The 26670-nt window shown below is 41.6% G+C and overlaps 2 protein-coding genes across 2 annotated transcripts; both read right to left on the bottom strand.

Moving 5' to 3' along the window:
• Positions 1-44: 44 nt before the first annotated feature.
• On the bottom strand, positions 45-12792 carry lrrc31 (leucine rich repeat containing 31). The gene is made up of 12 exons (XM_084048555.1): positions 12761-12792; positions 12439-12511; positions 9804-10013; positions 8624-8764; positions 7139-7306; positions 6879-7043; positions 6434-6637; positions 5135-5302; positions 4368-4532; positions 3692-3847; positions 1630-1737; positions 45-576 (listed from the first exon to the last, which is right to left on the bottom strand). Exons 2-12 carry the CDS (start codon positions 12449-12451, stop codon positions 233-235), a joined length of 1842 nt encoding a protein of 613 aa, XP_083904681.1. The 5' UTR covers positions 12452-12511; positions 12761-12792; the 3' UTR covers positions 45-232.
• Positions 12793-13716: 924 nt separating this feature from the next.
• On the bottom strand, positions 13717-25589 carry eif2s3 (eukaryotic translation initiation factor 2, subunit 3 gamma). The gene is made up of 12 exons (XM_084048088.1): positions 25495-25589; positions 23655-23718; positions 22899-23026; positions 20731-20846; positions 19701-19795; positions 18532-18690; positions 18193-18327; positions 17982-18076; positions 17162-17306; positions 16242-16411; positions 15477-15649; positions 13717-14660 (listed from the first exon to the last, which is right to left on the bottom strand). Exons 1-12 carry the CDS (start codon positions 25561-25563, stop codon positions 14597-14599), a joined length of 1413 nt encoding a protein of 470 aa, XP_083904214.1. The 5' UTR covers positions 25564-25589; the 3' UTR covers positions 13717-14596.
• Between the last annotated feature and the right edge of the window lie 1081 nt (positions 25590-26670).

Genomic DNA, 26670 nt, shown 5'->3' with positions numbered 1-26670 from the left:
TGCGAGGCGTTGTGAGCTTGTAGATCTGCTATTTGTTTGGCAAAGAGGTTTGGTGTCGAACGAAAAAAGAGCAGACCAAGTAAGCGAAAAAAGTTTAATCTGAAACACAATTTTATACAATACAGAGGGGGTCCCTGCTTCATCTCTCTCTCAGCTAGGGGGTCCTTGGTCTGAAAACGTTGAAGACCCCTGATATAATATAATATAATAAGCAGACCTGGCAACACTGATCCTACTCCTCAGGATGAGTCTCCTCCGCTGCTCCGTCCCGATTGGTCATCAGGTCCCGTTTAACGGCATCATCATCATCCGCCTTAGCGGGGGGGGGTCGGTCCCACTCCAACAGCACCTTCCTCTTCTTGAGAGAGTGCTTCAGCTGTTCTCTGCCCCGAGAGCTGCTGCTGCTGATGGCCCAGCGCTGCATGGCCAGGCGGGTCAGGGCGGGCAACCGGGGCAGGGCAGAGAGCAGGGCGGGGAGCCACGCCGCCGCGGAGGACGGGGCGGCAGAGGTCGAGGGTCGTAAGCTGAGGTCAACTTCCTGCAGTGAGCCCAGACCTCCTCCTCCTCCGACTGGGGCTGTATCGTATTACGAAATATGTAAATTGACGATTAATTGTCATACAGATAATTGCGATTTAACAATTTAAAGCGGCACTATGTAACCTTTTTTTTTAATGAATACAATGGTAGAGCGGTGGTTTTCAACCAGTGGTCCGGGGACCACCAGTGGTCCTTGAGGGGTTTCCAGGGGGTCCAAATGAATAGTTAGTAACCAAATTGACCCTTATGTGTCTGTAACTCTGAGTGTGTACAAATGGAACCAAATGGACCCATTTGGGTCCATTTAACGGGTCCATTTGGTTCCATTTGTACACTCTCAGAGTTAAATGAACACTAATGATGATGATACAGTGTAGATTAAGACCCTCAAGAAATCTAAATGGTTCAGTCCCTGGCATATCTTTTCAAATGGGGGTCCGTGGGCTAATATGTGTCAATTTGGGGGTCCTTGACACGGAAAAGGTTGAAAACCACTGTGGTAGAGTACGTACAGTATGTTAATACGATGTAACTTATACAATTGGGGTGGTTGTATTTAGTCTCCCTGCTCTTCTATTGAGACGTTTAGATCGTGTCAAAGGCCATGTCTCACCTAGACACAGGATCTGACATGAATTTTGACCTGATGGTCAATGGTGAAAATGTCAGCACTTGCGCAGGAAACCAGGTTCAAATACGGGGTAGAAGAGTAAAGTTATAGTGTAGATTTAATTGTGTTTTTGGCAACGGACATTAGAACATTCACACTTTCATTTCTGTATGCCTTTTAGGATATGTAAACAAAAATTGCAGATATGACATGACAATAACTTAAATATACAAAGAATTTACTGATATTTTAATCATTTTTACACTTAATTTTTTTCATTTAAATATCGGAATTAGCTGATCTACAAGCTTACAAGCTTGTAGATCTGCAAGCTTGTAGATCTGCTATTTCCGCTATTTTTGTCAACTGTTTGAAAATGTTTCGATATGGAAACGATTAGGACGATTATGCTAAACAATTGCGATTATTTCAAATAATTGCAATTGGGCGATTATGTAATAATTATGACAGGCCTATACCTCCGGCAGCTCCAAACAGTGCCGTCCAGCCCTCGTCCCCCACCTGGCCGTTGTAGGACAGATCCAGCATGCGCAGAGAAGAGAGGGAACCACGCTTACACGCCGCAGCTAGAGAGGAGGGAGACATGATTCAGACATGATTAAATAAAAAATAAAATCTCACAACTGGAAAAATTGGGTCCTCATGCCATTTTTTTTAACATTGTGAAAGGAGCCTCCCCCCGCACACACACACTTTAGCATTGTTTTCTAAACAATATGTACAATGTTTTACAATATGTACAATATGTACAATGTTTTAGTAATATTGTTCCTGCTGTTCAACCAGGTGACGAAATCACAGATTGAGGCTTTAACCTTTACTTTCATGAAATATCCCAGACCATTACGGTTTTTATGGAAGATGATTCTGAACATTGCTAGTTTGACTATGAGTTGAGTTTGCCTATCTACAAGCTCTCTTTTTTTTTTTAATCATTTTTATTACAGAAAAGGATTGGGTTACAGCATAGAAAGACAAATTGAAGTACATATATGTATATATTTTTTTTCCCGTATCCCCCCTTTTCTCTTTTCTTTTTTCTCCCCATAACCCCCCCACCCCAGAGGACTATGACCATTCTGTCAACCAGACAAACAATGCATTATATCAAAGGCTAAGTAAAGGAAACACAAATAGAAAATGTATCCAAATAAAAAATAAAGAAATAAAGAAATAAAAATAAAACACTAAAGCTTGGTAAGTGCATACAGTTGTAGCATATACCCTTGTGAGTGGTAGGTGCTGTGTACAGGTTTACAGTGCCAATTTACCATATACAAACATACATGTAGGGGGGGAAAAGGGTTTACGTGCCATGAAGTCTCAGCCTTCTATACAGTCGGCCAGGGGTCGACCAGAACATAAAAGGGAAGATGATTAGAAAAATAGAAATTAGGATTGTACCCTTAGAGTCCCCCCGCCCCCCAAACGAGTTAATCTGGAGGGAGAGTGTTTTGGTTTTGGAAATATAAGAGGAAGGGGCCCCAGATGGAGTAAAACATTTGGTCTGAACCTCTGATCGAGTACTTTATTTTTTCTAATTTTAAAAAAGAACATGAGGTCCTGTAACCAAAGTGATGTTCTAGGTGGGGTGGCTGATTTCCATTCTAGTAAAATACTCCTACGGGCTAGCAAGGACGTAAAGGAAATAGCATTCTTGAATTTTTTCCAAGATGGACATTGAACACCGGACACCCCAAAAATAGCGACTTCAAAGCTAGGTTGAATATTCACCTCAAAGGCATCTGAGAGAGTTTTAAATACATCTGTCCAAAAAACAATTAAACTGGGGCAGGACCAGAACATGTGAGTCAAGTTGGCTGGGTCAATATCTATCTACAAGCTCTCAATAGCTTGTAGATAGGCTATTCACTACACAACATGCTTCCATAGAAGATATGCAGACTTCTATTGAATTCAAATGACTGATATAAGCATTAAGAACTTTAATCCATGTAATTCAAGCAGGATGTGTGTGTATGACGGTGGCTGGGTGGGGAGTTCTTGTGCACTTTTGCCATTATGAGAAAGATGAAGGAAATCCTCAAAGGGACAATTTTAGGTTGAGGACATCATTTTGAAATCAGTTTTTGTATTCTATACTAATGGGCTTGTAACATTCACAAATGTGTCTACTGGAGGGAACAGTACATGGGCAATAATTGGATTCATACATAAATTAGTCTCTCACGACAAACTTGTTGGCTCCGACAACTTTCAAATGCTTGTACTGTACTTTGGACTTCAGAAACTGACACATACTCTTTTTTCCTTATGATGGGAGCATGTCCCCTCCTGCACTGGCCCCACAGCCACTGTATCAAACATTAACAGCATCAAATCCATTAAAGCACGACTTCACCCATTTTCAACTTGTCTTCATATAATTGGTCCTCGCTAATGCTCATGATAAAATGGGGGGAAAGAAGTCAACTCTGTCAAAGCTCAGACAGCAGTGAGACACGTAGTGTGACGCGTCGTATGACACTTGTAACTCTAACCATAAACTGGCCTCTTTACCCAGGTGATGGAGGTCATCTGTAGTCAGCTGACAGCTGCTGAGTCGCAACTCCTGGATAACCGATGGCTGCAAGGCATCCAATAGCAGCGTTAGGCGACCGCCTACCACCTTACACCAGGACACATCCACACTCCTGAGGTATGGCACAGCCAGAGCTGACACACACACACAATTATTATTATTAGTATCATTAGTGGCGGAGGAAGCAGTAACAGTAATTGAAATAGCTGAGGTAATAATATTGTAGTAGCAGACTTAATTTTCGTAATCTAAAACTGTGACGAAAAATGTTCGTCGACTACCTTTTCTCACTGGCGAAGACAATTTCGTCAACAAATGACAACTAAATGTTAGGGAGGGACTATAGTGGAGAAGAGATTGTGAGCTTGTACATTGGCTATTTTCGGCATGCAGCTAAGTATAAATCAGGTATAACGACCCCGCCCCGCCAACATACATTTTAGCCGACTAAATCAACTGCGTATTTAGTCGACCAAAATCTTATGACATTTAATCAACTAAAACTATATTTACCTATATGTTCTCAAACATTTCAGATGACTAGTGAAATGTGACTAAAACTAAATGGAAATGTATTCAAAAGCAGAGCAGTAGTAGCTGTAACAGTAATAACAGTAACAGTAATAGTATTAGTACTGTTCATAGATAAAGTACCGAATGCAGTGAACGACACTTCGTTCAGACTGCAGCTGTTGAGTGGCAGGTGTCTCATCTGTGCCAGTGGCAGGGCGGAGCCTAGAGAATGGACCACGCCCCCAACCTCCTTATTGGACGACACGTCCAACTCCGTCAACTCAGCAAGAGAGGGCAGTGCCTGGACTGGACATAAAGTAAACAATAAGACGATTAATTGTCATACAAATAATTGCGATTAACGATTTAATTGTGTGGCTTTTAGGTAGGGATGTCCGATTTTATCGGCCTCCCGATATTATCGGCCGATATTAGCATAAAAATTGATATCGGGAAAATATCGGTATCGGTTTTTGAAAAAAAAAATTTTTTTTTTTTTTTTTTTTTTTTTTTTTTTGCTTTATAAATAAGTTACAGCAGTTCTTACTGTATATGGTGTGTGTGATATGAAATTTGAGCTTACCCTAATCACAATAATCCCCGCATATATCGGTATCGGTTGATATCGGTATCGGTAATTAAGAGTTGGACAATATCGGTATATCGGTTATCGGTAAAAAAGCCAATATCGGACAACCCTACTTTTAGGGCTTCGTAAAGAAAAGTTGCAAGGGGGCAGATATGACAAAAAAAAACGTAATACACAAAGAAATGACAAATTCCCTGGATTTAGTTTAGTGGCAGCCAAAATCAAATTTATTTTATTTTCACTTTGGATAAAGATATAGAAATGCAGATAACTGCGCGATTTCCCTCCCTCTCAAAGCACACACACAAACACGACTCACTCAGCGATTCCAAGTCGGCGTGCGTGAGACAGCACAGGTGCAGGTCGAGGCTCTCCAGGTGTGTGAGGTGAACCAGGTGGAAGGTGAGGTGCGACAGTCCCCCGGCCAGGCTTTTGTTGCAGGACAGGTCCAGTTCACGCAGCGAAGGCAGGTAACGGAGCGACCCACCTTCAGTGAGGCAGGGGGAAGTTGGATGAAACACGATAATAATTGCACGGAAATATAGGCTGTGTTAATGTCAGGGTCATCGGTCAGAGCTGTTAATTGATTCGAGGTTTTTGATCATGTGTTTTTAGTTCCACACGGCTCAACAGCAAAGTGTGGCATCCCACCCAGATCCTATATCCACTCTACTATAGCCACCCTCAGCACTAATAAGACAAAGATTCACTCACGCCAATATAACATGCATGGATTAAAACAAAATAAAATCTCATGACTGAAAAATGTTGTATGGCCAAGTCCTAATGTGCAATTTGTGAAACAGTGTGAAAGGAGACCCCCACACTAGCGCTGATTCCTAAACAATTTACACAATATGATTATTTTTATTATGTTCTAGTAATATTGTTCCTGCTGTTCTACATACTGCCAACCAGCAGGTGAAGAAATCACAGATTGAAGCTTTAACCTTTGCTTTTATGAAATATCCGAGACCATTCAGGGTTTTATGGAAGATGCTTCTGAACATATTGCTAGTTTGACCACTTCAAATGCTCTAATCTTACAATAATAACCGAAAACTCTTTAAACACATTGAGAGCTTGCAGACAGGCTATTTTCGCTGCGCAACATGCTTCCATATACAGTAGAACAGGGGTCTTCAACAGGGGGTTCGGGAACCCTAGGGGGTCCACAAAGTTACTACAGGGGGTCCGCCAAATCTTTGTGTTATGATTTTTTTTACCTTAACCACTTGAACCCTAATATCCCTTTTCTGAGGAGAACTTGAGCCAAAAATAGCAGATCTACAAGCTCACAACGCCTCGCGCTGCGAGGCGTTGTGAGCTTGTAGATCGCCAATTTTGGCAAAGAGGTGTAGAGGGAAAAAAGAGCAGACCAAGAGAACAAAAAAGGTTTCATCTGAAACACAATTTTATACAATATAGAGGGGGTCCCTGCTTCATCTCTCCCTCAGCTAGGGGGTCCTTGGCCTGAAAACGTTGAAGACCCCTGATTATAGAAGACATGCTGACTTCTATGGAATCCAAATGACTGAAATCAGTAGTGACGACTGAGAACTTTAATCCATGGCCAAGGCTTATGTCAAATCAAAGCACGAAGGAGCACTTCTCCTACCTAGAGCGTGGAGGCTGTTTGGCGTGAGTCCACAGGCCTGCAGTCGGAGTGTGGCGAGGGAGGTGGCATGGCAGAGGGAGGCCGACAGCCCACCCAGACTGCCCCCAGAAGACTCTGCCTCATCATGGGACTCGTCCTCTGACAGGAGAGGGTTACAGGACACGTCCAACACACACAGTCTGGGCAGAGCACTCACTATGCCTCCTGAGGGTGGGGGAAGACAAGGGGTAGTCATTAATGATTAAATAAGCTATATAATCTTATATAGCTATAATCTTATATAGCTATATAAGCTACTGATTTGTAGCATTACCGTCTATGAACCAAAAAACAAATTAGACTTATTAATATTAAGTACGTAAAAATACAAAATAGCATGTCCAAAACCTCCACAAAAAAAAGAAAAACATCCAGGTATCGGAACAACCAGTATTTTGTGTATCACCCAGTGCAGTGGCATCAGCAGCAGTAAGCTGGCAAGCCACCAGGTGTAGCTGCCTCAGCGTCGGACGAAGTTTTCCCAGAAGCCCTTGCAACGCCCCGCCCCCAACACCAACGTTCCAGGACAGGTCCAACATCTCCAGAAGGGGGACACACCCAAGAGCCTCGCCTTTAGTTAAAAAGCACACATTAGATTAGAAACAGAGATTGTGTGAACAAACTTCAATTTGAGGAAATGTGAAAAGTGAATGTGCCGTCTCTCACCCAGTGCAACAACGTCATCCGTGTTCAGCCTACAGCTGCACAGTCTCAGGGTCCTGAGCCCGCCCACGTGCTGGAGGTGAGAGGTCAACGCCCGCAGGGAGCCACCAATCAGCTCGTTCCACGATATGTCCATGTCCTCCAGTTGAGGAAGGTACTGGAGCAAAGTAGCTGACGGGGGGGAGAAAGGGGGTCTTATAGAGCACCGAAGTCTGACGTAATTTACACATTCTACCTGGTTCGCGGTTTTCCACCCCGTTCTGAATTCCCATAGACGTGTTTAATATTGCGTCAAATAAGAACTGTGTTCCAAAAATAAACAAATGATCCCGGCGGTTTGACTCTTATGGATATGAAACATCAACTGACGGTGAGAAAACGCTAATGTTACTTCCGACGAATTAGTTACATTTTCGCCAGAAACAGACTGTATCAAATATAAGTGACTGACTATCATAAACGATACAGAGCCACCTCCCTGACAATATCGCCGAGACGGTTTGTTTATTTTTGGACCACAATTATTATATGAGACGATTCTAAGATGACCCAATGTTATTCTCCATAGAGAAATGACCTTACGAACCACGGGATGAACGAGTGAGGTCAGGACTTCTGTACTCTATATACAACAGTGCTATGCAAACTCTTTCGTGTTGAGGAACCCCAAATTGATGCGTATTTGGCCGCTGACCCCCAATCTGAAAATGTTTTGTTCCAGGGACCACCAGAAGAGAAGATTTGAATTCAAGATTTTGTATTCTTTTTCAAATAGCAGATGTTTACAAGCTTGCAGCGTGGCACGGAGTGACGCTTTGTGAGCTTGTATATCTGCTATATTTGAATAGCCAACGTATAAAATATGGATAGAGTGCTTAAAATGATTGTGATGCTGTATTAATACATTTAGCTGGGGACCCCCTGGAACCAACCCCCCCAAGGACCGCACTTTGATAATCACTGTTATACAATGTGCAGGACGGACGTGAGGTAACTTAATCCTTTGTGTGTCAGTTAGGATGAGTTTCGATGGTTAAGATGTTAAAAAAGGGGTTATCAAGTGGGTGCCTCCTGTCATATCTTTTAACTGAAATTCTCTGGTCTTGGCCAGTAGATCGCCCTGTCTTAGCCAGGTCTCACTCGTAAAAGAGCTTTTAGGCTCACAACAACTCAAAGTTCAACAGATGTTGAACAAAAATAGCTGCTGCTGATGTATTCATTAACACCTGTGCCTGTCGACCTACAGTACATGATGTGCCTTTAACAAGCCAGGGGTCTGGTGGTGCCAAAGTCCACTTCCCTTTAAAAAGAAATCCAGGGAAACTGGTAAAAGGCCTACAGTCTGTTTGTGTGTGTGTGTGTGTGTGTGTGTGTGTGTGTGTGTGTGTGTGTGTGTGTGTGTGTGTGTGTGTGTGTGTGTGTGTGTGTGTGTGTGTGTGTGTGTGTGTGTGTGTGTGTGTGTGTGTGTGTGTGCGTGCGTGCGTTCACCTAGCTCTAGTATATCTGTGGCAGTGAGATCACAGTGAGCTACGTTCAGGCTCCGGCTATCCGCTTTCTTTCCCAACTTCTGTAGGAACGCACACATACGTCCCCAGCCGAGGTCACTCTCATTCTCAGCTGGCTCGACACCTAGGACACAAAACAGATGAGCGGATGAGAGAACATACAATGGAGCTGGACACTTTATCTAGACTCTAGAAATCTGTTAGGAATGGTGTGGTTTTAGAATGTCTGGCATACTCGTCAAAAAAATAAAATCTTGCATTCCTTGCCTAGTACATGTACAAAAATCACATTGTTTCCATATTGTAGTTCACAGGCGAAAGGTTCACAACAGCAAAATGAGGGCAAAGCAATTGCAACATTTTTATAAGCATTTTGTTAGTCTAATATACACACAAAATATAAATGTGCGTATTAACAAATAGACCATTATGTCACATGGAAAGATAATACTATTATCTTTCCAGGTGACATAATGGTCTATTCGTGAGTTACAAAGAATGCGAGCATAACTCGGTCACTAGTTATAAACTATTTACCGGGTGCGCAGCTTAGAAGAGTTCAATAAAAGAATAATATTGCCAGCACTCACAGAAGTGTCCTTCAGGTACTTGTTATTCAGATAGGCTTGCCCCTTTGGAGGGAAGCAACTTTAAAAATTGATTTGCACCCAGGTGATCTCATTGAGTTCCCAGCTATTTCAATGCATTCTCAAAGTGCTTCCTGTGTGCTAGCCCACAGCTTGATAAACCTGTTGATTGATTGGTTCTCACTGATAACTACCCGTACCCCCCAACCCCACCCTGGAGCTCTATTCTCTATTCCAGGGGTCTTCAACAGGGCGTCCGGGACCCCTAGGGGGTACTCAGAGTTACTATAGGGGGTCCGCCAAATCTTTGTGTGATATGATTTTGAAAATAGCAGATCTACAAGCTCACAATATATCGGCTATTTTTTGCAAAGAGTTATAGGTGTAGAGGGAAAAAAGAGCAGCAAAAATGTATCTGGAACACAATTTTATACAATATAGAGGGGGTCCCTGCTTCATCTCTCTCTCAGCTAGGGGGTCCTTGGCCTGAAAACGTTGAAGACCCCAGCTGATTTTCCAGTTTATTCCCAACTCCTTTCAACCTCTCTCAACCTTCTATCTTCTGCCATATCTCACCAGAGCCATCCGTTCCGTCTCTGTGGTCCCTGTCCTCTGTGTCTCTGTCCTCAGGGATCCCTCCTCCTCCTCCCTTGTCGGAGGTGCGAGACAGGAACCGGCCGGATGACGACCTCCGGTCTGCGGCTGAGCGCTTCCTGCGGATCTGACTCATGATGAGGTCCAGAGGGGAGCGCCTCTGGCCCGCCGTGTCCCGACCCCGCTGACCATCTGACCAATAACACATTAAAGAAACATCATGTCAACTATTAAACACTGCTGTTACAAAATGTTGTCCAGAAGTTGATTAGAGCAAGGGTTCCCAAGCTTTTCAGGCCGCGACCCCCCAAAATAATCATATTTCAACTGGGGACCCCCCACCCTGACAAGCACTGGAATTGTAGCAGTTGAGGCTTTACATTTTGTTTGAACAGGCGTTTGTTGTCAAAGTGTTTCCCCTACATGCATTTAACCGTGGTGCACCACCACAGCTTAAATTTGAGCACCACAGTTACATTATTCTGTAAATTATTTTGTATTATTATTATTATTTAGTTGTTTTTTTTACAAAAGAAGATGGTTCCATCTTATATGTCTTTAATATTAGTGACATAATTTTATAATACACATAATTACTTTCATAAATCTTGAGACAATTCATATTTAAACTAGACAGAGTTTAAATATGAATTGTCTGAAGACTTCTGAAAATAATTATGTTGTATGTGTATTATAAAATTATGTCACACTGTCATGTCATATTAAAGACATAAGATGGAACCATCTCCCATTGTAAAAAATGTTATTAAAATAATAATATTAAATACATTTTGAGCACCAACTTTTTTCACCACCACTGCTAACTTCATCCTAGGGGAAACACTGATATTGAATTATACCATCTTACAGGTGGCTGCAATTCGAAACTGGCCCCTGTAAAAAGTGAATGCATACCACCCCCTTACTGTACACATTTTTCTTTTTAATTTCTAACTGTTTATATGATGTTTTGCATAGTACTGTATATTTGTCTGTCATTAAATGTTTCGATGAATTGAGTACGAAAGGACCCCAATGGAAACAAGCCATAGGCTTTCTTGGGTTTAAAAAAATCCTCTTGCTGACTTTGTATTGAACTGCACTTTCCTGTGCTTTTTTTGCAAACTGCTAATAAAGTATTAATCTTCAATCAGTCAATTGTACAGCCCTTTTCTGCTTTAATACCTTGTTAAGTTTTGCTGTTGTTTTTTTCCACTGTTTGTAAAGCACTTTGTGAGATCTCTTTGTGAGATAATTTCTCAAACATTTACTTACTTACATACCAGACTTGTACTTGTAACATTAAAGTATTTCAGCATTGTAGTATTAATACTTTTACTTAAGTATAACAATGTAGTCCTTTTCATCTTCCCATCACTGGCTTAACATATTCAATTCATCAGGTGACACTGACAGGTGCCATAACCACAACTCATTTCATTTAACAGAGAGAGGGGGGTGCACCGTTCCTGGAGGTACTGCAATACCAGGTCGATGCGTGGAGTGGACGGAGCAAGCCCCTATTCCATCTCCCAGTTCCAAAAATCAATTTAATATATGGTCCCCGGGTAGGGGACGTATCAGATATTAAACTGATAAGAACAGATACTACACTTGATCTTAGCCAAAAGGCCGAGAAGCGATACCTACAATGGGTTTGGAGGAGGGTTGTGATTCCCTGAGATAACAACGACTGTCGTGGGTTCTTTTTCATGTAGGTTTTAAAACGTCACGTCACATTATTCCAATGTTAACAACGCTCTGAGATGAGGCGTTCGTGTGTCGTTTAAAGCGTCGTGGAGTCGAATATTTATCATTTAATTAAAAATAAAAACGATTTACGACTGAGTTGTACTTCGTCGTACGACGGCACGCCGAAAATGGCAGATCTGCAAGCTCACAAAGCGTCGCGGACGCGAAGCTTTGTGAGCTTGTGGATCTGCCATTTTCGGCGCACGAGCGGCGCATAAATTAGGCACTTCCTGGTCATGTGGTTTACCACCACAGGCAGAAACCAATGATATTTTGAGTAGGTCCAGGACGATCAAAGTGCTGTTTATTAAAGCAATGGCAGAACGTTGCGTTTTATTCTCTACTAAACAGAAGGAGAACGGATTCATTCGGCTGTATGTTAGAGCGGCTGTTGGTTTAAAACAAGAATCTGTACAACATTTTTAAGCGTTTGTTTGTGATCCATTTTCAACATGTTTTTGCAACAAAAGAAGTGTTTGCACCCTCTAGTGGAGAATACTCGTATAAAAGTAACAAGTAGAAAGTTCACACGTTTTCAAATGTATTAAAATCTTTTGAAAATAGTTGATCTACAAGCTCACGACACGACCCATTGAGAGCTTGTAGATCGGCTATTTTCAAATGGCCAAAATGTATAGGGCTGAAGTGGTTAATGTATGTTTTGTAATAATAATCAAAATCTACAAAGTAACTAGTAACTACATTTTTCATATAATTGAAGTGTAATAAAGGTACAATATTTGCCTCTGAGATGTAGTGGAGTAGAAATAAAAGCATTGAAAATTAGATATACTACAGTAAAGTAAAACAATACCACAAAATTGTACTTAAAGTACTGGATGACAGTTAATTTAAAGACTATTACCTGGAGACTCCATTTATAAGACCATACAAGCACTAACTTAGCAGAAAGTGCAGCTTCAACCTACGAAATCAACCTGTTGGTCAGAAACAAAGTCACTTTAAGGTTTGATCCACTAGCATTTGGCACAGAAATGCATCTTCAAGACATTTTGGCATCATGTGCAACATTAATATCTGGACAAACATATGTTGTAGTTGCTGCAGCGCCAATCTGTGCATAACAAACAGCCAATAGGCTACCCTTGAGTTCTTAGCTCGTTCAAATACTTGTCATAGAATATTATTACGTTATTTTATATACATAGAATACAACTTTTGTTTACCTGCAAACTGCAGAACATACCTCGTACTGTGTACTTTCTGATGAGTGATGATGACGCTATGTCCCGTGTTTCTCAGGTGAGACGATCCAAGGCTATGAAGAAGGAAAGGTCATAATGCCTCACATAAGGTGATCACTATATTCGGCGAGGAAAAGTGTTTTCTGAAGTCTTTATTTTTTATGACAACGATATCATTTCATTGGGTTAGCCTAAACTCAAGAGTAAACATGTACTGTGGTTTTATTATATAAAACTTATATATATCCCAGTGCATTCATTGCATGTGTTGTGTAACCTCTCCTTCTATAATACTCCTTGGGACAATTGCGGAAGTGTTCCAACAACCACCCGTCGCTTTGAAGCAACGGATTCAAGAGTCGGCACCATAAGTGGGCACTAAGGAGTGGGCACCTCAATGTAAAATGTGCTTTTTTTTCCCACATTTTTTTTTTAATTTTTAAAAAATGGTCTTAAGTAACATGTGAACATAAACAGTACATCATTATCAGACTTAAATGTACCCTTCAACTTCTTGTTTATGCCCCAAAATGATTGAATATACAGGTTCTGTAACCATTAGTAGCATTTGTAGAAATATTACATCTTAATTGTCAAATGTTCAATCATGTTCTAATCATGTATACTTTACATGACTTAAAAACGTTATCCAAATGTTTTTGTTTTTTTTTACATTTTAGACCAAAGACCATTTTACAGAGGTGCCCACTGTGCCTTAGTGCCCACTCTTCCTGTCACCGAAGCAATGACTCTACACATTATATGAATTATGTCCTAGATAAATAAACATGCTACATACATAAACATTAAACTATGAATTCACAAAATTCTTCACTTTTAACATCCATCTTCAACTTATACTTATTTATGACAAAGACCCAAACAGCACATTTCTTCCAAATGTATTTTATTAGATTCCACTGACAGCTGTAGCCAGCACATAACTCAGAGAACTTGTCCTCCCCTCCCCCCTCCTTCCCCTCACTGTGAAACGTGTAAACGTCACCAGAGGCTCATCATAACGGCTGTAAACACCCGTCAACGCTCAAACAGGTAGCAAATATTCAAACATAAAATGGCCATAAACTGTCCTGTAGAATTGACTGGGACACTGTAGTAGGCTCTTTAAACATGGTACAGGTGATACGCCCCCACCTGAACAAGCCCCTGGTTCGGCTTTTAAAAGACTCCCCTCTGGAACCCCCAACCCAATGCTGCCCCTCTGGAGGTCATCTTAACAGTATAAATACGGAAGCCTCTCCTCGCCTCGTCTCCATTCCCGTCCTCTGCCGGATTTAGACTTAGTTGCGTTGCCGGTGTCGTGCTCAGTAAATAGCAGATCTACAAGCTGGCAACGCTTGTATATCTGATATTTGCGGCAGGCAAACACCAATGTGCAACTAAGTATAAATAAGGCTTATTATGCAGGTGACAGCGGCCAATGTATGCAGGATTTAATTCCAACAAAAAACAAAACCAGCTCACCCAATTATTATCACACCTGCAACCACAGTGGACGGCTCTAATTTGTTCAATTTAGCTATAGTGTCATTTTTTTATATACATTTTTTAATGTATATACATTCTGCCCTCCATGGTATCATGGCAGATGTCACGTACACAGAATTGTGCAGAGGAAGGAGAGGAGACCGAGCGAGGAGGCACACAATCGTTGCACTATTGAGATGACCTCCATCTGTTGCTTCCTCCCTTAACCTCCCCCCCTCGGTCCTTTTGTCCTCCTTTTGTATGAAGAGTGTGATGGTGGGTGTGGCTCGTCTTGTTGATGGGAGCATCGCCACGGTGACGCACGTCTCCTCAGTCGTCATCCACTGTGGGCGTGATGGTCACGCCCCTCCTGATCTGACCCCAGCCAATCAGACTGAAGGGGGAAAAACGGGAAGAACAAATGAGACGCAGCACAGATACACTGTATGCAGACAATATCATTGATTAAAGAAAAATAAAATCTAACGGCTTAAAATGTGTGTATGATCAAGTCCTTATGTGCGATTTGTGAAACCGTGTGAAAGGAGCCCCCACACTAACCGTTTCCTAAACAATGAACACAATATGTAAAATGATGACGTTTCAGTAATATTGTTCCTGCTGTTCTACATACTGCCAACCAGGTGGAAAAATCACAGATTGAAGCTTTAACCTTTGCTTTTATATGAAATATCCAAGATAATTACGATTTTATGGAAGATGCTTATTAACACATTGAAGATTATATTTAAGATTAGAGTCAAATGCTCTAATCTTAAAATAATTACCCAAAATAGCCTATCTACAAGATGCATTGAGAGCTTGTAGATCGGCTATTTTCGCTGATCAACAAGCTTCCATAGAAGACATGCTGGCTTCTATGGAATCCATATGACTGTGTGCTATGTGATTTATTGGTGCTATGCCATTTTATTGGAAGATTTTTATTGTGTTGCAGGACCACATTGTAAAAAAGTTTCATTACGCTTTTATGTGTATATACTGGGTTTAAGTTAGATTGTGTTTTATCTTATTTCTTTTACCAAAATCAAATCAAATTAATAAGTAAAGCATCTTGAGTTTTCATGATAGACACTGATAATAGTGAGGCTTTTCATTTTCATTTTAGCAGGTTTAAATTACAGCCGATACTAAAACTCGACAATGCAAACAGGTATCAATTTTCATATATCTAGCACACTGTCCTCACCGCCAATGTTTCTCCACACGGCGACTCAGGGCGATCTTCTCGCCGACCTCTGTGCAGACGGGGTTGGTCAGGACTATCTTGGCCAAGTCGGCCTTGACGGCGCTCACACGGCCTCCTGTGGACAACGAACCGATGTTGACCATCAGCACCTCGTTCTTAGACAGCTTCTGGACCTGCAGGGATAAATATATTGTGTTACAGGATGTGTTACATAAGACTATTTTCACCCATTCAATCCGGGAAAGCATTGGTGTCATTTTAGAGCTTAGCTATAACATAGCTAAGATACATATATTATATATAGCACATTGGTTCCGGGGACCCCCAGGGGTCATTGTGGGCGGGGTTACCAGGGGGTCCCCAGCTAATTAGCTAATATAGCATCACAGTCATTTTAACCACATAAACCATTATTTTATATTTCGGCTATTCAAAAATAGCAGATATATAAGCTGAGCTCTGCTATTTTTGAAAAATCGTGAGAATCTGTGCAAATCTTTGAATATACGCATTTTAAAGCAACATTTTTAATGCTTGCTTCTGGGGGTTCCCGGAACAAAATATTTTGAGATGGGGGTCCGTGGCCAAATACATATCATTCTGGGGGTCCTTGACATGAAAAGGTTTGAGCATCACCGATATAGCAACATTCTTTTTTCAGTGCTTCCACCTGGTTATACAACGAACACACGCTGACACAAACAGTTCTAAGGAGTCAAGACTCAAAACGACTACGGATCCCAGAATGCACAGCTCAGGGCGCACCTTGGCGGCCTTCTTGTCTCCCTCTGTGCGGACTCCCAGCAGCCTCCGGAGGAGGAAGTAGGAGATTTCCAGCTCTGTGAAGATCTCTGGCAGCGCTCCGACGGCGCCCAGCACCTGACCCACCATACGATCTGCTCTGCACAGCGTCGGGTCGATTTTAGTGCCCACACCTGCAACACACACACACACACACATATGCTCATGCACTTGTTTGTGTTATCTCACACTGTCACGATGCACCCAAGTTCAACCAGGTCCAACAGAACACACATGGCACACTCCTCTTTCATATTAATTTGCATAATGTGCAAAAATCAGCCGACGTTTAAGGAAAATTTAATTGAGCTGCAGAGAGTGCACTTGGCAATATAAACACATAAGGTGACAGTTTTATAAGCATGGATTACTATGACTGATTTCATTCATTTGGATTCATTTGGAGTCAGCATGTCTTCTATGGAAGCATGTCACGCACAAAAAATAGGCTATCTACAAGCTTTATTCGTTAATTTTAAAATTAAAGAGTATTTGAAGTGGTCAAACTAGCAATAGAATACATGTTCAATCTTCCAGAAAATCCTAATGATCTCAGATATTTAATAAAAGCAAAGACTAAGGCCTCAATCTGCAATTTCTTCAACTGGTTGGCTGTATACAGTAGCTACCAAAATATCATAATGTGTTCATTGTTTATGTAACACAGCACTGGTGTGTGTGAGATTTTATTTTTCTTTGATACATGAATAAGTTATACGATTCCTTCACAAACCATTTAAAAAATCTTGTGTTTTGTCTGATTTATTCCACATAAAGGTGGTAATGTAAATGATTAAAAAGACATTTTCTCCCCCACAGATCGTTTCATCGTGGAGATCTTCGCACGCTAAAATAAACACGAGCCTGATTAAAGCATGTCATACCGATAAGGCCCCCGGGCGCGGCATACTGCAAGTCGTTGTGTTCGGCAAACAGGGAGACAATCTTGGAGAAGATTGGCTTGCACATCAGCTTCCCTTCGTGGTCTTTGGACACGATGCCTGGACGCACCTCCAACTCCTGACCCACCTGAAGGTGGAGAAAAAACACAGCTGATCTACAAGCTCATAATTTGTCGCATCGCAAACCGTTGCGAGCTTGTATGTAGAGTGTCTACTTTCGCCATGCGACGCCATCGTCCGACAAAGTATAAAATAGGGCTAAGTGGTAAAAACACATTATTACACGGCTTGTTTGAATGCTTGATTCTGGTTGGTCAATCACTGAATTGAGCGGTCTGTTATTTTTGAATGATGACCGCTGAACTCACTAACAGACCGCTGTCTTATCAAAGGCTCAGAGCACCTGACATGTGATATGTAATTTACAGCTAAACATTGCTCTCAAGAATGTTTTTAAAAACATTTGAGGCGATAAATAGAAAATGCAGTAACTGAATATTGATTCTATTTTATCAACACGTCCCGTTGTTTTCCATAGGCGATCACGTTGCACTGGACACACCTGGCATAAATTAATAGATTACTTTCATTACCGTAAGCAATGAATTATTTTGTTTTGTTAGTTTTGGGTCAATTTATTAATTCCTGTATTAAGTAGCCGTGTAATAAGCGACCCCGCCTCCACTATCGCATAGAGGTCTAATCACCCCGTCTGGGTTTATTTCTCAATGACCCGCTTCCCCATTGATAATCCCTTGCTTAAAACCAAGCACGAAGGAAGGGCACAGGAGAACGTCGTTACCTTGAGCACACCCTTTAGAATACTGCCTCCAGCTACACCACCTTTCAGGTCATCTACCTCACAACCAGGCTTGTTGACATCAAATGATCTGATAACTGAGACAGAAAATCATAACAGATGACGTTAATACTCCCCACCACGGGTTAGTTAGAAGCAGAGACTTAATATTGTCCATTTCATGTTTGTCATTTCCAATTTTGTGCATACTTACCGATGAGTCTAGGTTCTGAGATGAAGTCTCTGATTGGTACTGGGATCTTTTTGACGATGTACTCGCACACCACCTCTATGTTGTACTTCAGCTGGGCTGAGATGGGAATGATTGGGGCGCCCTCTGCCACTGTACCTGCAAGGCACCGACCATCAGGGAAAAGATTACATGTGGCATTAGACTCTGGCAGAGTGAAGATTACAGAAATGGACCCCAACGCAAACAACCTGGAGGAAATCTGAGTATATGGACATTGGACAATGAAGGAGGAAGTAGATTAGAAAACACAGGGAAGATGTCAGAACCTCCCCTAAAACCGAGCAGCCCCCACACACTCACCCTGTACGAAGGCAAGGATCTGCTCATACTGCTCTTTGGCCTGGCTCTCTTTCACCAGATCGATCTTGTTCTGCAGGATCAGAATGTGTTTGAGCTTCATGATCTCTATGGCCGCAAGATGCTCCGACGTCTGCGGCTGGGGACACGACTCGTTACCCGCTGGGCACAGAAAGAGAGAGAAAGACAGCAAGAGAATGAGTCAGTCGAGCTGGCATGTGGCATGGTAGCAGGTTTGTCTGGCTGTAGAGAGGCTGATAATAGCGACTAGAGTGTTGCTTGTTCAGTGCTCTGCGTACAATTTCAAAATTGGCCAGAAAAAACATCAGACGGTCATTTCCCTTCAAAAAGAGGTGTCGACAGTCTTACACAATACGATATTACGATACTACTTTATTTTCAGCTCACACAAAAAATTGTCTTGCGACCCAGCAGCCATGTATGCAACACATATACAGTACACACATTTGACATGACACAAAAAACAAAACAAAAATACATACATAAAAACATACAAGACAAGAGCAATGTCCACCTCTCAGCCTACCCCTGGCCTAAACTCCTGATTAAGCCTCAATGTCGTCTGATGGACAAAGGACCTCTTCAGTTTGACCTTATTGTATGTTGGAACACCATACAATACACCTTTTTTCCTTTCCCCTTTTTATATATAGCTATTCGTATTTCTTGATATGTATTTAATGTGCAATATTTGATGCTCTGATGATGAATTGAATAGATAGGACCCCAAAAGAAACAACCTATTTGTGTTATCCTTTTAGTCTAAATGTCTTACTGTACCACCGTGATGTTTACATTTGTCTAATTAAGTATTCAATCAAATCCCCCCACCCAAAAAAAGAAAAGAAGGAAAACAAATAGGGTGGGCTTCTCTTTCTGTGAGCTGATTTGAGGAAGTCAGTGATGGCCCAAAACTGCTCCAGGGATGATAATAATCTCGCCCTCTGCCCTATTTTATGAGATGCATATTTATACGAAGCCCCAAGTGTCTATGTCTAGGAGGGATATGTGAAAATAACCACTTTAATTGTATATGCTGACAATAAACGATAAAAAAGAAGACATTCCACAGAAGATACATTTGGTTTAATTCAAAGGAATCCTCAAGCTACAGAGCGGCAGTCCTTCCATACAAATGACGTTAGTCTTACCGATCAGCAGGAGGGCTGCGTCCATGACAGCAGCTCCGTTCAACATGGTGGCCATCAGAATGTCGTGACCGGGACAGTCTACAAAGGAGACGTGTCTGGGGAGAGGGAGGGAAAGCAAAGAAAAAAGGGAGGAACGCGGTCACTTCAAAATCCCATTAGGACAGGAATGTGTCTAAAATACCAGGTCCATAGATATGGATTATCACACAACCACAGTACAGCAGAGAGAAGGCATGTCGGCTCAATTAATTATGCAGCAGTCTGAACTATGTGAGAAAAGCTACAATATGAACACAACCTTCTGAAAACCCACCACAACCCAAATAGTCACGACCCAAAATGGACCCATGCCCTCAGCCCTGCCAAAATGTCCTTGAACAAGATAATTTTCAACACTTTCAACCTAGCGTCCCTAATTTGGGCATTTTTCCCATTAACCCATTAAGACCTGAGGGCGATTCTGTCTACCAAATGCCTTCTAAATCAGTAGTTCTTCTCACACTTTCAAGATGGTTCAAATATGTTAACAAATAGCAGATGTACAAGCTCACAGCACGGCACGAAGATGCTTTCCCGGTTTTTAATGGGTTAAAGGCTTTTTCTTTCAGAAATATTCACACACAGGGAGGGTTTCTTTTTTTTTTCCCCCATCCTTGTTTATTTTGATTTTTTTAGTATTAGTTTGGGTATGGTGGGTTATAGTATTTTGCATCCGTTTCTGAATATTTGTACAAGAATTATGGAAAAATTGAAAATACCAATAAAAGTTAAAAAGTAAAGAAAGAAAGAAATGTTCACACAATAGCAGATCTACTGGCTCACAACGCATCACAATTTTGACGCTTTGTGCCATCTTTTTAAACTTTGTCGTCTCTGTCGGGTGGAAATCTCATATTAAGTCCAAAACTGTTGCTTTTCAGGATTCAAATTCAAAAGTAGCAAAAGTATCTACAAGCTCGAAACGCGGCGCGACTTTTGTGTGACGCTGTTGTACTTTTGTGATCCACCACAGCCCAAAGCCCAGACTCACCTGACCAGCTTGAAGTTGCCCTTGGTGCCGGGGATGTCTGTGGGGAACTCATCCGGTGTACTGCTTCCACATGACCTGTAGCACTCTGGTCTTGGACAGTCATCCAGCTTATACACCTAGTACCGTGGAAGGTGATAGGAGAAGAGGAATGTAGCATTTACATTAGTTTTGCGATAAGTGATGAAACCGAAGAAGAAAGACATTTGTGGTGAGAAAAACAAAATAGGCGATATGTGAAACAAAAGGGTACAAATTTGAGGAATGAAGGCAAGGGAATGGTAAATGTCTAGGGAAGGAAGACTTTGTAATGAAGACAGAAACAGAGATGGAATATTTCCATCTCTGAAAGAACTTCCTGCTATTTTCTTCATTTACACTGCATTTACACTGTTCCTAACCTTTACAAAAGGTCAACTTTTGTTTTTCAATTGGGGCAGAATTTTAAGATGCATGCTGGCAGTGAGGGCAATATCATTGCTGGTTAGACCAAGGCCATGCATTGACTTTTGGGAGGGCAGGTGCCCCCCCGACACACATAGACAAAATAAATATTCAAAAATGTTGAACTTAGAAATTGAATAAGAACTGAATTTAGAAGAAAATATAAGTACAGTAGCAAATATATAAACCAGAGAAGATAAGCAATCTAGACCAGTCAACCAAAAGTGTACATACTTTACATGCAATTTTTTTTACCAAAGTTGTCAGCCCTCTCTCCTTTTTAATGTCTTCTTTGCCTCTTTTATATGCTTGATGTTTTTAAATGTGACAAGCACCATGGGTTGCAGAGAAAGGTATTTTGCTCCCATGTATGCCTAGTGTGTATTATAGAAGTAACAATAAAACTGATTCTGATTTTCTGATTCTGAATTATTAGTTAAAAACATGGATGATAATAATAGATGAGCTGTAAAAATGTTAACCGATTAACCTGTTAAAAAGCCTATTAAAAGGAAGCCATTCATGTTCACACTTCTTTGGCCTTCTGAGATAGACGTGCTAGCCTCCTAAAACCAGACTTCTTATCCACATGTCTCAGAAACGCCAAGGAAGGACTATCATGGCTGTTTTCTTATGCTGCCGTGCATGATTAAAAGTGTGTTAAATATTTATTTGCGAGTGCCGACTTTTTTCATTCACTATTTTTGTGCCTTTTGCATCGGCACTCGTCATACTCTGAAGACTTCTGAGTGGACCATGCCAGTTGACTTGTTTCTTGCTAAAAAACAGACTTAAAGGGATGGGAAAACAAAACAACCTGGCCTAGTCTTTGTATTGAATGAGAGCAGGGTGGAGAGCAACTGTGGTTCAGTGATCGATATAAATGAAGGGAATGATGTAGGCATAAAAAGGGAATGTTCTTCTATGAAGACAATCGGGCAGGTGCTTGGGCTCTGGTTGGTTCCTACTTTATGTGTGCGCACATGCTTCTTTAGACCATACAACTCTACAGCTGAAATGCAAGATATTACATGGGGTGTATGGCAGGACAAATAAATGGCACATTTCCAGACTGTAGTGTTTTCAAGACCTCCATGCTTCCAGTCCTTGTGTGGGAGGACTTGGAACAAAACTATTAAGAATGCATGCAACAAGATCATAACCACATTAAAAGGCCATCCAAAGTGTAGCAGTAGTGGCTCAGAGCCTCTGCCTGTCAGTGCCTGATGACCATTAGTCATCAGGCACTGACTGGGGCGGCAGTGTCTCAGGGGTAGAGTGGCCGGTAGAGTGAACTGGAAACCGCAAGGTTCCCAGTTTGATCCCGGGTTCCAACAGAGTTAGTGTCAAAGTGTCCTTGAGCAAGACGCTGAACCCCTAATTGCTCCCGATGAGCAGGTTGGTGCCTTGCATGGTTTCCTCCGCCATTGGTCTATGGGAATGTGTGTGTGAGAATGGGTGAATGTAATGCACAATCTATGTAAAGCGCTTTGGATAAAAGCGCTATATAAATGCACCATTTACCAAAATCCTAATATTAAGATGTTCCCTTTCCACACGGGAGATACGGGTTAGATTCCCGGGCGTTACACAAAAAGCACTACAGCGACGATACAGTGCCAAAGTAATTAAGTGCAACTAAACAACCATTCAGAGATATGTCTGGCAAAGTGGCAATGATGACCCGTTTCCCCCCTCAGACAGAGATGACCCTCCATGGCGCTTACCTTGGCGTTGGCATATCCAAGCTTGATAGTAATGTTCCTTTCCAGCTCATTCTTGAACCTGACGGTGTGGACACCGGATATGGCCTTCACCACGGTGGACTTTCCATGAGCCACATGACCAATGGTTCCTGGAGGAAAGAAGAGATTGTCAAGAGAAGGTGCCGGAATGTCAACATGGAAAGGTAACCGAAACGGTCGGTACAACAACCACCAAGTCAGACCCTTTTTTTCCTGCGGAATGCTCGCCTCCAGTGGCGGAACACTCGGTCCGCTTGGGGAGAACAGACTGCAGGCCCTAACATTAAGTTTAGGCATGTAACGATGTATCATAACTCGATTAAAATCGATTCATACAAAATGTATCGCGATGCAAACAGCAGAGGGCGCGTATAAAAGAAGAAAATACTGGATATGTGTAAGTATAATACCCCCCCCAAAACATCGTATTGTGAACCTAGTATTGTGATTCGCATCATATTGTGAGTTGAGTGAATCGTTACATATGCCTAATTAAGTTAGGAAGTAGTTAGAAAAAAAAACAGTTAGAATGCCAGAGGCGCGGCGTCAGCTTACATCTTTGTCAGGTCACCTGACGAGGATGTAATCTAATCTGACATCGAAACGTTGCCTTTTTTCCTGTGCTTTGCACCCCGTTATCAAAATAAAAAGGCTCCAATCATTGGAGTTGCTCCAGCGCCTTGCATGCATACATGTTTGACCGGTCCAGAGATGGAAGATGATGATTGATTTTCTTACCAATATTGATGGTAGCCTGTCTGCTGATGATCTCTTGAGAGAGGGGGGTCAGTGTTGACACATCCTGATGAGAGAGACATACATGAGAGGGATGTCACTGAACAGAGACTTTGTTTCTTTGTTAACCGGACAATGCTGCCTGTCATCAATGAGGGGGACAATACCTAGAGGGGGAGGGGGGGGGGGCAATCCATGGCTCTGTCCTGATGTTGGACATTTATTACATTGATGACCTCACAGTAAAAATCCCTTGGGTCAAATAATCCAAAATATAACTTAGTAGGAGAGTGTACACATACACACGTACCTACATGTCCTGTAGCCTACTGTCCTTGTACTTAAGACAGTTAGCTGGTATTGGTCAAACAGCTGATAAAGCCAAGGACTTCTGAAGGAGCTTGTTGTTTTTGATTGATCATCATCTGCAGATATCATATAGAGCAGTGGTTCTCAAAGTGGATTCCAGGGACTCTCTGGGTTCCTTGAGGGGGTTCTAAATTGACCCTTAAAGTCTGTAACTCTGACGGTATACAAATTACATTTGATTCCATTTGTATACTGGCAGAGTTAAAGGGCAAGATCACTTTGGTAGAGGTTTGGTTGTGTAGTTACCTTGCCATGATGTAACTTCAAGGGTGGGCAAGAAATCAGAAATACTGATCAATGACTAGAATTGATAATTCAAAATATGCTCCTCATTGACTTACATTGTACGGTAAAACAGCTCTCAAAGTCACTCTTTTAGCACATAAATGAACCCAAACATAGCTGATTCAGACAATATGGAGCATCACCAAACCCAGTACTGTTTGTTTTTTTAATAAAAATGTCAACTTCCTGTTGATTTTACAATTTGAAGATCTGGATCCGGATCCGCCGATCCAGTCCGGGTTTTCTACTTATTAAAAATGGCAAAATCAACAGGAAGTTGACATTTTTATTTAAAAAAAAAAAACAGTACTGGGTTTGGTGATGTTCTATATTGTCTGAATCAACTTTGTTTGCGTTCGTTTTTGTCCTAAAAGAGTGACTTTGAGAGCAGTTTTACCGTACAATGTAAGTCAATGAGGAGCATATTTTGAATTATCAATTTCTAATCAATGGAGCAATTATTTTTTATTTCTTGCCCACCTTTGGAGTTACATCATGGCAAGGTAACTACACAACCCAAACCTCTACCAAAGTGGTCTTACCCTTTAAAATATGCTATAGAGCATCACCAAAGCATCACCAAACCCAGTAGTACTGTTTTTTTTTTTTTTTATAAAAATGTCAACTTCCTGTTTATTTTGCTATTTTTATTAGGAAGAAACCCCGGACTGGATCCATGGAAGTGGAACCGGATCTTCAAATAGTAAAAACAAACAGTACTGGGTTTGGTGATGTTCTACAATGTCAGAATCGGGTTTGTTTGCGTTCGTTTACAGGCTGAAAAAGAGCCTCAAGAGTGGTTTAGCTGTACAATGTAAGTCAGCGAGGAGCATATTTTTGAATGATCAATTGCTAGTCAATGGAGAAATTATTTTTGATTTCTTGTCCACCTTTGGAGGTGGCAAGGTAACTACACAACCCGAACCTCTACCAACGTCTCCTTGCCCTTTAAGGGGAGACCTTCAAATGTAAAAGTTTGAGAACCATTGATATAGAACTCCATTAAAATAATTCACATATGGTCAGCAAAGCACCCATGCCTTCCAGCGCCGGGCCCATCACACAGCAGTAGGCTAACGGTCATGTGCCGGCTAGTATGAAGCGAGGAGGACATTTAGAAGCTCATTATTTCCTCATCGAGTTTATGGACACTGAACGACTATTACGAACAAATAAAACAAAGCCTCACCAGAGTATTTAGATCTTGTCGGGATAGATGAGGCTGCCCCAGCGTTATTCCAGACTCGTCACCCGCCATCTTGAACGAAAAAGGAATTGAGGACGCCGCGGCGGGCGCCTGAATTACTTCGTATAAATCGGCTGTTTTGTATTTATTTGAACCGCAATTTATTTGATAGGAGGGGGGGAGGTAGTCAGGATATTTACAGCGAGGTGTTGCCGTGGTAATTGTTTTTAGATGGTTGACAGACCAAGTGATATTTGTTTTTGTCATGCAAAACACGACAAGTTGAAAGGGGTCCTTCCTAGTCCCGGTCCAGAGCGTTAGTGGGGGAGCGCAACTCTGCTCATAGACCGAAAATTCCACTGCCGTGCGAGGTCTCCGTCTTTAGCCAAAATAAACATAACTATTTTGCTACTCACCGAAACAAAGGCTGTTTTGTTTTGGTGAAAGTCTATTCTACAGGGTGGGAAGCCACCCAGGACCCTACCCTCTCTATATAATACACTTTTTGGGCAGAAAATAAAATGTGTCCACCAGACGGAAATTATTGTATTTACTCCACTGCGCCCTCTATAGACCTGGTTTTATGGTAATTTACAATGGCCAGACCTGTAGAGGGCGCAGTGGAGTAAATAAAATAAAAAATCCGTCTGGCGGACATATTTTATTTTCTGCCCAAAAAGTGTATTATACAGAGAAGATGGGGTGCTGAGAGGCTTCCCATCCTGTAGAATAGACTTTCACCAAAATAAAACAGCCTTTGTTTCGGTGAGTAGCGAAATAGTTATGTTTATTTTTTACTAAAGACGGAGACCTCGCACGGCAGTGGGATTTTCGGTCTATGAGCAGAGCAGCGCGCCTGGCGCTAGAGAGAACTCACTAACGCACTGGACCAGGGCTGGGGTCCTTCCACAAGGGATGATGCAACATTTTCATTCTCAAGCACACAATTAACAAATTGAACACACTCTGCTGCTTATATACGTTGTAGAGGTCTTTTCCAATAATATAAATAAGGTTTCATAGAACGTTATTTTTGCCCCAAGTGGTTTGAAGCCAAATAAGTAAAGGACCATTTTCTCATCCATGTGTTGTGGGTCCGTCGCTTTTTTTAATGACGTCATTCAACTTTACGCTATATTGTAGTTTATCTCTGGGGAAACCCTATGAACTACAATTAAT

The sequence above is a fragment of the Gymnoscopelus microlampas genome, assembly GCF_963454915.1.
Source record: "Gymnoscopelus microlampas genome assembly, chromosome: 22".
Lineage (NCBI taxonomy): Eukaryota > Metazoa > Chordata > Actinopteri > Myctophiformes > Myctophidae > Gymnoscopelus > Gymnoscopelus microlampas.
This window is presented reverse-complemented; position numbering and strand designations above follow the sequence as displayed.